This window comes from Triturus cristatus, chromosome 8 (assembly GCF_964204655.1).
Source record: "Triturus cristatus chromosome 8, aTriCri1.1, whole genome shotgun sequence".
Lineage (NCBI taxonomy): Eukaryota > Metazoa > Chordata > Amphibia > Caudata > Salamandridae > Triturus > Triturus cristatus.
Genome location: NC_140591.1, coordinates 338,244,929 through 338,257,365, shown reverse-complemented (window position 1 = coordinate 338,257,365; position 12,437 = coordinate 338,244,929). Strand labels below are relative to the sequence as shown.

General features: G+C 43.5%; 1 protein-coding gene across 1 annotated transcript in view; it reads right to left on the bottom strand.

Annotated features, from left to right (window-relative positions):
• The window catches only part of MTUS2 (microtubule associated scaffold protein 2), a 1,510,781-nt gene that overhangs the window by 69,578 nt on the left and 1,428,766 nt on the right, over nt 1–12,437 (bottom strand). Inside the window, exon 12 of the mRNA XM_085621650.1 lies at nt 3,150–3,255. Coding sequence (XP_085477776.1) covers nt 3,150–3,255 — 106 coding nt within the window. The remainder of the gene's footprint in view (nt 1–3,149; nt 3,256–12,437) is intronic.

The window sequence follows — 12,437 nt, the reverse complement described above, 5'->3', positions numbered from 1 at the left end:
CCTTCGCTCCTCCTCCAGTGGCTGAATACCCTCATGGGCGATAACCTGCGCCACACAAATCTGCATAACATAACATTGTTCTTCCCAGAAAACCTAATTGCCTGAATTCTATGTCCTCAGGAGCTATGCTGCCAAGCTCAGAGTTTTGGGTTGTGGGTGAAGAACATTTCCCTTCCTGATGGATACCACGTCATGAGAGACTGGCAGTGTTTGCATGTTGCCTTGTGCTGTCTCTGTTAGATTGCAAAAACAAATTTGCCTTGCACACTGGGGCAAGGCAAAAAAATGGTAAGAACAGATGACACCATTAAAAAAAAAATTCAAACCCAAACACTAGATGACAGAATAATGCACCGCATGTGAATTCAGATAAAGTTCACGCTGCAAAAACAGATGTTACATAGCATTCAATGACTTCCTGGGGAGACACCCATAATGTATCAGAGTTCTTGTGTGGCCTTCAAGTTAATATGCTAGGATACTATAATGTATTGGGCCTGTGGAAATCAGGGGTTACTTGAATTAGACTGTGACAACCAGAGCCTTTTACCACTTGCTACCTGGGGCTTACACTTACTATGAAACCCTACACTGAGCAATACCTAATCCTCTTTAGCACATGGCCCTAATGGTGGCAAAGTTGAGAAGCCCAAGGCTTACTCAGGGAAGTGATGGCATTAAGACACTCAAAACACAATAGACCCCCCCAATAGCAATCAATAAATCAATGTCTAGCCAGTGTTTTTATTCTGGAGATCAAAAACACTTACTTGTGCACACAACACATTAGTGTACATAAGACTCAGATGTTAAACCATATGGTAAATATGGGGTCTTGTGCTACTGGGAGAAGAACTCGTGTTGTTTCACTTCAGAATGATCCCAATCATTGATGCTGCAAAATAAACCTTGGTGTCTTAAGTCAATCCCCAGGGAAATCCCCCTGAAGTGTTTGTCCCTTGTAGTCCCCTGTAGTCAAACAGTCATCACAGAGAGTCGCCCACCGTTTGCCTTTTAGGTGTGTTTTGCCACTGGATATTGAGGACTGTTTAACAACAAGGGGTGCCCAGTGTTTTCCCTGTATGGGGCGCTGGATATCTAGATCTGACAAATCCACAGCGAGTACCACATGCATTAGACACCAATGTGAGTGTATGCATGATTGAATGAGAATTGACTAATTAAGTAGGGATCACGATCCGGAAGAAAGCCTTGGACCCCTGGAGGAGCCCCGGACAAGCTGACATGTCCGGGATATTTATTACTATGGGGTATGGGTGCATTAAATATCTCAATAATCCCAACACACAAATTTTAATATTCTTTCGGAGGGGGATTTTTAGGATCCCTTACTTCATGATGGTATTGCTCTACCACCAACAACAAAGCACTTCCTATAATTACAGTAAGCCCATTCGCTCCCCTAAACAAACTGTTGGGATGTTACAACCTGAAGCGGAGGCATGCCACCTAGGTTAGTAGGTGAAGATGTGTCATCCTTTTTATAAGAATCCCGACACACCTGCAATCAGAAATATTGGGTTCCCTGAATTAGGAAGATCTTCTGAGGGAAACCTTTCAGACCAGATAGATTTGTGTGTTGTGTACACAACGATCTTTTCAACAGGTGTCCTAACGTATAGGATTTTTTAATATGTAGTCTGTCAGTGACCAATTAAATAAGTAAGAACAGATTTACTATAACATTTGTCCTTGTTGCCAATTTTTTGGGGTCAGAGATTTTGAAAAATAAATGTGTAAATTGTGGGTCATATTCTTCTGTTCAAGACTCTGACTTTTGCAATTCCACCCAGTTTCTGATTCCACCTCTGGGTCTCATTGATGGAATCCTAAAGTAATTTTTTCCAACTTCCGCACTGGTTATAGCTTTAATGAAGTGTATGTTGCTAACTTTTCGTGAAGTCCCATAATCATGTACAGATGTACGAAATGCATGGACCTATGCTGTATGCCAGAAAACCCATATATACAGAAATGGCTGCCTGGTGTTATAAGACCTTGAGGATAACATATTATTAGTTTATATTTTGTTCAGTTTAATCAGCTACTGGAGGTGGACAAAATGTTGAAATAATTGTGTAAATACGGATTGAATTGTACCATGTCAGTTTCAAAGCTGAAATAATTAGTGAGTTAATGGTCATGTTATACCAAAATTGCATTATGTTCAGAATACAAGGGGACAAATGTTTTCTTTCGATATGAAATATAGAAAAGTGAATCACTCGGTGATATTTTTGTGTGTGTGTGTTTGAATCTCTTGACAGTAAATTCAGGAAAAACAGGCAGTGTGCGACAGCAGACCACAAACTGTCCACCCTGTTACAGACAGACAGACTTGTTTGGGATGTTCAGGTAGCCAGTCCTAATCAGGATGGTGATGAATGGAGGTACCAATGGAGCGCTGGGCCAAATAAATGTGACCACGTTCTTGAGTGAAAAGGGAGTCAGAGCTACAGAGTAGCGTGGCTAAATTCTAGATTGAACCGTGTGAACATGGGATAGAGAAAGGAATTTGAGAAAATGAAATTGGCAATGGCGTTGGTAAGGCCAAGTTGATGGCAAGGAGTATAAACGAGGGAAAGGTCGATTAGATGGGATGGAGACGCAGGCAAGGACTTTCAGAACTAAATGCTCAGAGTCTTTCTGAAAGACGAATGTGAGGACAGTCAGACAGACAAACTGCCTCAAAGACAGAGGACCTGACGTGAGCATGGAATGGGAAGGGATCATTTTTTTTTTTTTTTTTTTTAACATGTTTTTTATTGCAACATTTTCAGCAACATAACCATCGGGGCAACCGGCACCCCCTACAATCTCCGGTCATATTCCTCGGTTTAGCAACGCACACAGCCATTCAGCCCACATCCCGGAGGCCGGGCGGCATAGATGGATAGTTAAGCAATGGAACACAACTATCGCCTCACAGCGGTGCCTGGTGCCTGCCCCATGGGAGCCTCTGCTTTTCTTTCCCACCAGCTACATTCTTCACCCAACTCAGTGTAGCATTACCCTCCCACCGCAGGAACTCCCATGGAATGGGAAGGGATCATGAGGTGAAACCGTGCTGGACAACACTAAGCATTCACTCACACTCTAGATGTTTATTATAAATAAGCAAAGCTTGCCTTCAACTTGGTAGTCGTGTTCATCCCGCAGGACCGCAATGGCCTCCGTGTGGTGGTTCTCCAGCTGGAGCACTGTAGCGTCTTGGGATACCACCATATCATCGATCTGTTCAAATGACAAAATCATGACAAGAACACAATGAACAATCCAAACAAAATCAAAATGACACCAAGGAGCAGGCCAGTTTGACATCAGAGGCCCAAGCTAGCACAAACCATGGAGGAGTTGGAACATTCCTCAAGAGAAATAGATTCTAGCTATCCAAGAACTGGCATCAGGATAATGATTAACAAGGAAGGTTTCCTGCTTTACAAAATCACAAGATATCAGCCCACCTGTCTGGTGTATTTCACCTTTTTTGGAAGTCAAAACAATCACAGAGCACACAAATAAAGTACAGCACCTGAGTATATCATTTAGGCGTGCATCATTTCCCCCAAGTTCTTCAGCTGAGTCCCGGCCAAGGCAAATATGTCACAACCAACTGCAGGAGAGGCTGGGTGGTGGCCAAGGGAAGAGTCTATGTGTTTCCTACAACCCTCCCTTCTGGCCCCACCCCCTGTAGAGGAGGACGGAGGACCTCTGAGTCGCTTCAAGGAGACACACAGATCACCGTCAGACAAGGAATGTTACAGCACGAGCTGATGTACAGGTTGGAACCCATCTGCATGACATGTGGCCTTGCAAATAAGACTCATTTGCATGGGGCATGCTGTGTGCATAAACACCGTATTTATCTTATATGTCTGCTGGAGGCAGCATTACCGCCTTTAGGTGTATCCTGCCAGGAGCAGACATCACCCGTCAACAACAGTTTATGCACAACTGTTTAGGGTCCTAGAAGGTGGTAATGTGCTCATCACTCTCAGGACTCTAACAACCAGTACATAGTATTACTTCTCGCAGCACCACCCGCACTTACTTCATGAATCCACCTCTACTGGCATCAATCGAAGCAGCACACTGGATATCTCATTGATCTATAATGATCAGAAAGGGGCAATATGCCACCCTTTGTGAGAAGGGTTAAATCAATACAGCAACCTTTGCCAAATTGGTTGGCATTTCAGTGCCTGGTAGAAATCGAGGCATGAAGTGGATTAATAGCAAACTAAGAGGTGCTGATAGGAAGGTTAATGGAGACACCAAAGATTGTTATTCCACTTAAAACTCAGAGCACAATGACTTCTAAAAAATATTTGAAAGAAAAGCATCAATGAGCAGAAGCGATATGTCTTGTTAACATTCGCACCTCATCAATTAGGTCTTTTAGGACAGTGCGTGATGTCTATTTGTCAGGCAAAATAACTGCCCGCTGGTACCTGAGAACATGCCAGGTCTGCAAAGACAAAGGCCTATACTTATGTGATGGACATTCACATGTCTACATATTTTCCCATCTATCCTCCCTCCAGAGCTTGTGCAGATTAGAGTTACAGCAACATTTTAGACACCTTCTAATTGTAATCGTAGCAACGCTTGTTTGAAAGGTTGGCAGTGATCCAGAATCACACAGTAGGTGTTGTGACCCAAACCCCAGCAAGATGTCATTTTATTCATTTGTTTAGAAAAGCATTTTACTGCTTAAAAGGCTTACTGGCAGTGAAGAAAGACAGAAAACAAGAAGAAATAATACTCAGTTGATCTGGAGTTTAACTAACAGAATAACATGTTTTTGAAGGCCTCGTGGAGGATGAGAGGGTTCTTGATATTTGAGAGGCTGCATGGCAGGTTGTGCCACAGTTTGGGCGTTGAAAAACGAAACAAGTGTCCCCAGTACACTCTTTCGCTATCCGAGGCACAATGAAGATGGACAGGTTTGCAGATCACAAAGTATGCGAGCTGATATACATATCCAGCATCAAAGAGAGCTCAGATTTATCACAGCATAAGCCATACAGGGCCACTTGACGTGCACCTGCTGTTCTATAGGTAGCTAATTTAAACTCTGGGTACAGGCTGTTGCAATAATCAGAATACACAAGTGGCGAACACCATCGCATGCTTCTTTCTAGGGAGGAGGGAAGAACCTTCCTCAATAAACCAGATGATTAGAAATTTGTTTTATGCCACTGCTGTCACCTGGCCCAAAAAAAGATCTTCTGATCAATTACAAAACCAAGAGATGTTCTTTGCTGCAGAGGTTGGAAGTGTCTCCAGGTCTGCTAGCCATTGTGCATTGTCCCAGAGAGAGATGTTATTACCACATAACAGAACTTCGAGTTTACTAGCATTCAACTTGCTGACAATGTTCACCCTTGATGGGCCACTGTCATGGAGGTTGGCGATTATCCAGGTCTTGTCAACATAGGATATAGTCCTACAGCCTAATGGTTTTACTAGAGAAGATAAGGGACATACAAAGACATTAATTCACATTGTTGATAGTGAAGTCAACAGTGGGACATCACAGGTCAACTCTGCCTGGTTAAATTAGTAGTAACGAGGGAAAGAGTTGGAGAAAAAACGTGCAGTACTCAAACACCCTACCTCATATATTGATATCTGCCAGACTCTGGAATAGACTACCATGGTCAGCTATTCTATTCTATGAAGCACTGATTGAGCGCATAGCTACCCTTAGGAATCGCAGCGCTGATAGTGCAGCACAGAGCAGTTAGAGGAGTTTAGAGCGAGCTGTTCTGAAAGAGCCAGATCTTTAGTGATTTCCGAAAGGAGAGGTTCTTTTGTGCAGATTACACAGAGAGAGGAAGGTTGTTCCAAAGTCTAGCTCCATTATAGACAAAGGAGCGCCCTCCATATTTGACCTTTCGAATCAGGGGACTGTAACCACATTAGCATTAGAAGAGGGTAGAGTTCTGCTGGGAAGGCAGGGCAATACCCAGGAGTGAGAGATCAGGGACCCTTTATGGAGGGTCGCCCTGAGGATGATACACAATGATTTAAATGTAATTCTCTGGGCCACGGGGAGCCACTGGAGGGTGCTCAAGGCTAGTTGAATGGATTGATGTCTCGGGAGGTTATAGTGAATCCGAGCAGCAGAATTCTGTCCTACTTGTAGCTTCCTACTTGTAGCTTTTGGCGCTCCAAGAGGAAGAGAGTTGCCATAGTACAGATGGGTAAGAATGAGAGCCTGGACCACCAGCCTCTTTGAAGTATAGGGAAGGAGAGGGAAAAGGTAGCAGATGGTTACGAGTTTTACTGCTTAAGCATTAATGTTCAAGGTTTTGTCCAGACACATTCCTCAACTCTTTATGGCTGTTTATTGGAGCTGGAGGACACAAACAGCTTGGCCAGACCAAACGTATAGAGAAGTTAGGATTATTTCCAAGGATCTTAAGCTCCGTTCTCCCTTCAGTTAGCGTAAGGTAGGAGTTACTCATCCAGTTAGCATTTTCCTCAAGGCAAGGGCCTAACGAAGAGGAGATGGAGTTTTGGCTCTGAGTGAAGGAGAAAACCAATTGCGTATTGTCAGCTTAGGAAAAAATTGAAAGCCCGAAGGGCTGAATATTATCTGCCAGTGGCCTCATATATATGTTAAAAAGGGTAGGGCTCAATGAGGAGCCCTGGGGTACCCCGCATATTAGGGGGAAAGTATCTGACGTATATGCTCCGTCATAAACATGGACAGAGCTATCAACAAAGAAAGACTGTAGCCAGGAGAGAGCTATACCCAAGATTCTCATACTCTGCAATCTGTCTGAGAATATCATGGTTTAAGTCAAGTGTCCAGAGTCAAAAGCTGTATCAAACATGACGGAGAGGCCAGGAGGATCACTCACGCTGTAACGCCCTCATCTAAAAAGGCTGTGACTTTATCCAGCGTGACGGCCTGGGTGAATTCAATGCCCTGACCTCGACAAAAGCCCGTCTGCCGTGGATCGATTATCCCATGAATTTCCAGGTTGGTGGATATATATTTGGACACGTTCTTTCACAAGATCTTCCCCACAATTGACAGCAGGCCATGGGCTGATAGCTGGCAGTGATGGTGGGAGCAGGCCTGGGATTCCTAAGAATATCACAGGACTGATTTTTAAATAACTGCACTGGCTGCTTATTTTGGGGCAGATGTTATTCAAAATGCTATGTACGGTTCAACACAGGATTGTCTGAAGGGGATTCTTAAGGATTATGTATTCTCCATGCGCTTGCAGTCAAAAAACATAAGGTTGTATTTACAATCCCCAGATTTGGGAAGACTAAGGCAGAAAACGGAGGATTATCCAGTGTTCTGCAGATAGGTAAAATCTGTTCTCTTTTGGTCATTCTGGTATTTTGGACCTTTGTTCGGTGCTGAGATGCCTTTGGATCTTTTGTGCTTTATGAATGGTTTGAATTGGAGAGATTCTGAGCACACGGAAGAGTAATCACGGGGGAATTAAACCTCATACACTCATAGCCAGGTTTGTGAGTTTCTCTTTTATGACTATACTTGGTTTTCTTGAATTGTTTTTATTTAATCGATTGGGATGGGGATGTCCCTTATTATTGTATCTTGTTTTCTTGAACTCAGACTGAGTCATCATCCCAATATGTGTCCAGAATAGCAAATATTATAATGCTTGCATATTCTTGAAAGATAAGATAAACTTTATTTATTTACTTATGGTGCTTAAGTGAGGGAATTGTACAGGAATACTATACCCAAAGTGAACATTCAAAGCTACCATTGAGTCTACCAGATGCATTCCATTGAAACTAATCTGAAGCTAATCCTAACATACAGATATGTGGAATGCAGCAGCAGGACATGGGGAATTCTGGAACAATATTTGCCTGAGAAGTACACTGCGGTTCTTCTAGGAGCACCTACAGGAATAAACCTCTATGAAGCCATAAATCTATCCTATGAGGCGCAAGTGGATGGTCCAATTCGTTTTTTACACGCCCGATTAACACTTCCTGTGCAACTTTGACAAGGTGAAGGAGGAAGTGCAGCTTCCTCTCAGGCCCAGCGGCGGCTCCTTCGATATGGAGGAGGAGTGTCACCCCCCAAAGATGGCAGGACAGGAAAAATAATACGACACTCGTTTTTTTTTTCTTCCTTTCCTGCCGAGTCTTGGGGCGGGGCCTGGTAGTGACAGGCACTGAGGGGATTGCAAATGCATTCCCAACACTGTGCATGACAGTTTGGCCAGCCTTATCAGGCCGGCCAAACCATCATGCCCGGTGAAAGCGCTCCCCAACCCAGCAACAGAACTTGGTTGGACAGAGCAGGCACAGACTCACAGTCTGTCCTGGAGCGTAAATCAAGAGCGCTCAGGCCAATCCTGAAGCTGTTCTCATGCGTGAGAGCAGCTTCAGGATGGGCCATACGGATTCTGAGAGTCTGTGCCTTCCTGAATTGGTGAAGAGGAGCACAAGAGCTTGACGGGGACGGCTGCAGGTACGTGTTTTATTTACAATATTTTTGTATTCCTCCCCCGCCCGCGATCCCTAGTGCCCATCCCCCCCTCTCCCACCTGCCCGCTCCTCCACCATACCGGCCACTCCTGCTCCCAGCTCCAAATATGACCATACAAGAGGTCTGCTGCTTGTTGCCATTAACATTAGGTGTTTACTCCAAAGAGCAGCCCTCTTACACTACATACTCATACATCCTGAAATGTTGCTACCTGTAGAGGCTCCTAGACATGGACACCACCCCTTCCTTTGTGACAGAGTGGGATTTCTATGCTTGCAGGATATGTGGGGCTTGTGCTACCTTGAGACATTCGGCTCAGCGGCAAAACATTACAAGTTTTGCAGAGCATCAGGTGGCCTCACCATATAGGCCTCTAATACATAAAAGTACTTGAACAGAAAAGTGAATCAATTCTGGTCATAACACCAGATCAACGCTCAAATTGTCATAAACATCTTTTTATCCTACTACTAAAAGTACACCTCAACAACGTACACAACGCCCATCAGCAGCTCAAAATCACAAGTTTAATCAAACCAAAAGAGCTCGTACTTCAACAATCTGTCTACGAAAAAATAATTACAGGCAACTTTAACTTGAATTTCTGAGACAATCAGAAAACATTGGCAAGCTCCACAAATCATGCCATCAAATGCACACACAAATGTATTCATGAAGAATCAAGTCTTTTCACTCTTTTCCAGTCACTCAATTTAAAAAGCTTACAAGGCTACACAGATGCAATGCAATACAAAGCAAATACATAATTTCTTTTCAGAGGGATATTTTATCCACGCTAGACCATCTTTTGTATCTAATGCATTACTTTCTTTTTGCTCCAAATTGACCACTCTACAACAATCCGAAAGTGACCATCTGCCATTGACCTCATACTTTGACTGCCAACCAAATCAGGTGAAACTCTACTAGTTAGTGCTTTAGTAACTCCAGCGCCTTGAGACACTCATGGGCGATTTGCCGCGCTTTATAAATCCTTGATTGATTGATTGCCAAGATGGTTGGAATCACCACATCTTTGATTGACATGAAAATACTCTAATGGTCGCTGGTTTGTTTAATTAGATTTAAAGAATGGAATTAGCAAAAACATACTATCAAACTGTGAAGAGGGTTTTCAGGATTCCTCCATTTCTTTGGAAATAGGTCACTAGTAGTTAAATCAATAGTCAACGACTCAGATAGCTGTAGACATCCTAATATTATCACAAATATAATGTCTTACAATATGAAGCCCTGGTTCACTCTCGAATCAAAAGCCATCAAATTAAGACTCCGAGCAATTTAAAAAACTTAGAAAAAGAATAAAAACAACGCTGAAATTTTCCTTAACTTGACAAATAGGAGGAAAAGGGGGAAGAGAAGGATATGGGAAATAAAAAGGAAATACATTCACCAGAGAGGCTACAAATCCACAAATTACATCAATCATATCAAAGGGAGCCCAGGGCCGAAACGCCATGTCGGGGTCTTTCTACATGGCAGAGATGGGCTACTGAAGGGGCTGGCGTCACCCGGTATATCAAGCTGCATGTCAACAGGCACAAGTAGCGGTGAGGCTGTATATTACATCCTATTGTTAAGGAATGAGACAAAAGGGGTCCAGCTATTTACCGTTTAATCTCCCAATCAAATGTGGAAGTGAAGGCCTATACCAAGATTTCCAAAAATATTTAGTGGGACTTAGAAGCAACTGAGGCTCGTGGACTATGCCAGCTGAGGGTTATCCAAAAATCATTAGAAAGCTTGCCCACTCATAGTGTTACTCTAGTTTCTCTTTCCTGCTGTACAAAACATGTCTTTTAAAAAGACCCTCACCCACAGCTAATCTGTGGCCATCTTAATCACCGAGTCTTCACTCAGCATATAATTGCACACAGCCGGCTCCACCTCTCTTATGGAGGCAGCTCTTGATTTCATTTTTCTCAGGGGGGATCTTCTAAAATTAAAATTGCCTACAGGTAAGCCTTGTATCTGAAACAATGGAGTATGTTAGTCCCTGCATATGCTCCTGAACCAGGACCTACCACGTAAAGCAACTTCATCAAGTTTTGTTATGACATTAATCATGCAACAAGGCACATGCTAAAAAACATCCTCCAAGTTAAAGTGGAGGAAGAGGGAGGCACATAGAGGCCTCGATCTGAACATCTTTCATCTGAACTGAAAATCTGGGTATGGACAATGTCTGGGCAAATATTCCATTAAAATCTGTCCTGAAATATACTAAGAAACCTCAATTCTCTTGAATTTCACGGGAACTGATATAGCTTTTTCATAACCTATTCATGCCAATTTAATTATCGATTAAATGCAATATTATTTAAAAGAAATATTAAAAGGTCAAATAATGAGAATGTGTTTTCTGGATTAAAGCTTTTTAGGTTTCCAGAGCTAAAGATCTAAATATCGGAATTAACCATAGCAATGTAGAGAGTGACAATATTATACATAATCCAATTTGCATCTTTTATGCTTCTGTCCTAGAACAAACGTGGGAAGGCTTGCCTTTCTAATAACCATGTTAAAAAAAGAATACAAAGAAGCACAAAAATGTTTGGACACAGCGAATATGTCCAAGCTCTCAGGCTCCGCAAAATGTGTGTAATTTTAACTAAGTATTTTAGCATTTATATTTTGTAACATTTCTGTAATGCAGTAGTTCTATAAAAAGTATTGACAGAATCCTATTTCCAATGATTTTAATTAATTACTACCATAACAATTTACCAACAAGCGATAGAGGCTCATGCGCAATGCCATGCCTGGCTATACAAATATACACGCCGGCGACAACCACACACAATGCGCACACAACATGGCAGTGCATCCATCACTGCCTCTCTCCGACCTCGGCCGCGATTGACATTCATGCATCATATCAAAAGGTGCTTGTCGCAGCACAGGCCCACCCACGCACTGAGATGGGGCCTAAGCACACGCAGGTAATGCCTTCTCCAACCGCCTCAGCCCACCCCCTGTTCAGAAGCGCGGTGTACACAGCCAATACTTGCCATTTGGCACCGTTCACAGTTTGGGCAGACACACACTGTTCCTCTGCTCGTTTTACCTTGCGAAATGCTTATCCCCTCGTTAGTTGGCCCACACGCTGTTGTTGTACCGCAGAAGCTACTAAAGGCACACCTTTCGCCCGAAATGCATGCGCGCTACCCATGGCCTGGCCCCTATATGCTTAGCTCCTCGCACTCGCGTCTACTCCACATTAGCATATCATGCCGCCTACCACCAGATTACCTGGAACGTTAGAGGAATGTATATGCCAGCGTGCAGGTACAAAACATTGGCTTACATAAAACGCCACGCCGCCCACATAGCACTATTGCAGGAAATGCATTTGACACAGCCGGAGATCCGTAAACTTCAACATAGCCACCTATGTTGAAGTTTACGGATCTCTGGCTAGTATTGGCCACAGGTATTGGCCACAGGTTATTCCTCATACACCAGAGGCGCTCTTATATGGATTTGCCCGGGTACTCCATACACACCCGAAGAGACAGAAATAGACATTTATGGGCGCTATGTGCTAACACGGTGCAAACTAAATGGGAGGCAGATTGTTCTGGGGTCCATTTATGCCCCCAACGCCGATCAGGCAATATTCTGGCAGATGCTTTCTAGCATAGTATCCCACTGGTGTGACATCCCCTGGTTGCTGGGGGGAGATTTCAACATGGTACTAGACACCAGCTTAGACAGGTCCTTCCCACCACTACAGCTTACCGCAGCTGCATCTAACGCCAAAGCCTTGAGGGAATAGTTGCGTCACTGGGGTCTCGCAGACATGTGGAGGGCACTGCATCCACGGGAGCACCTATACTCACATTACTCTCATCCACATAAAAAGCACGTGCGTATTGACGGGTTTGTGGGAAACGCG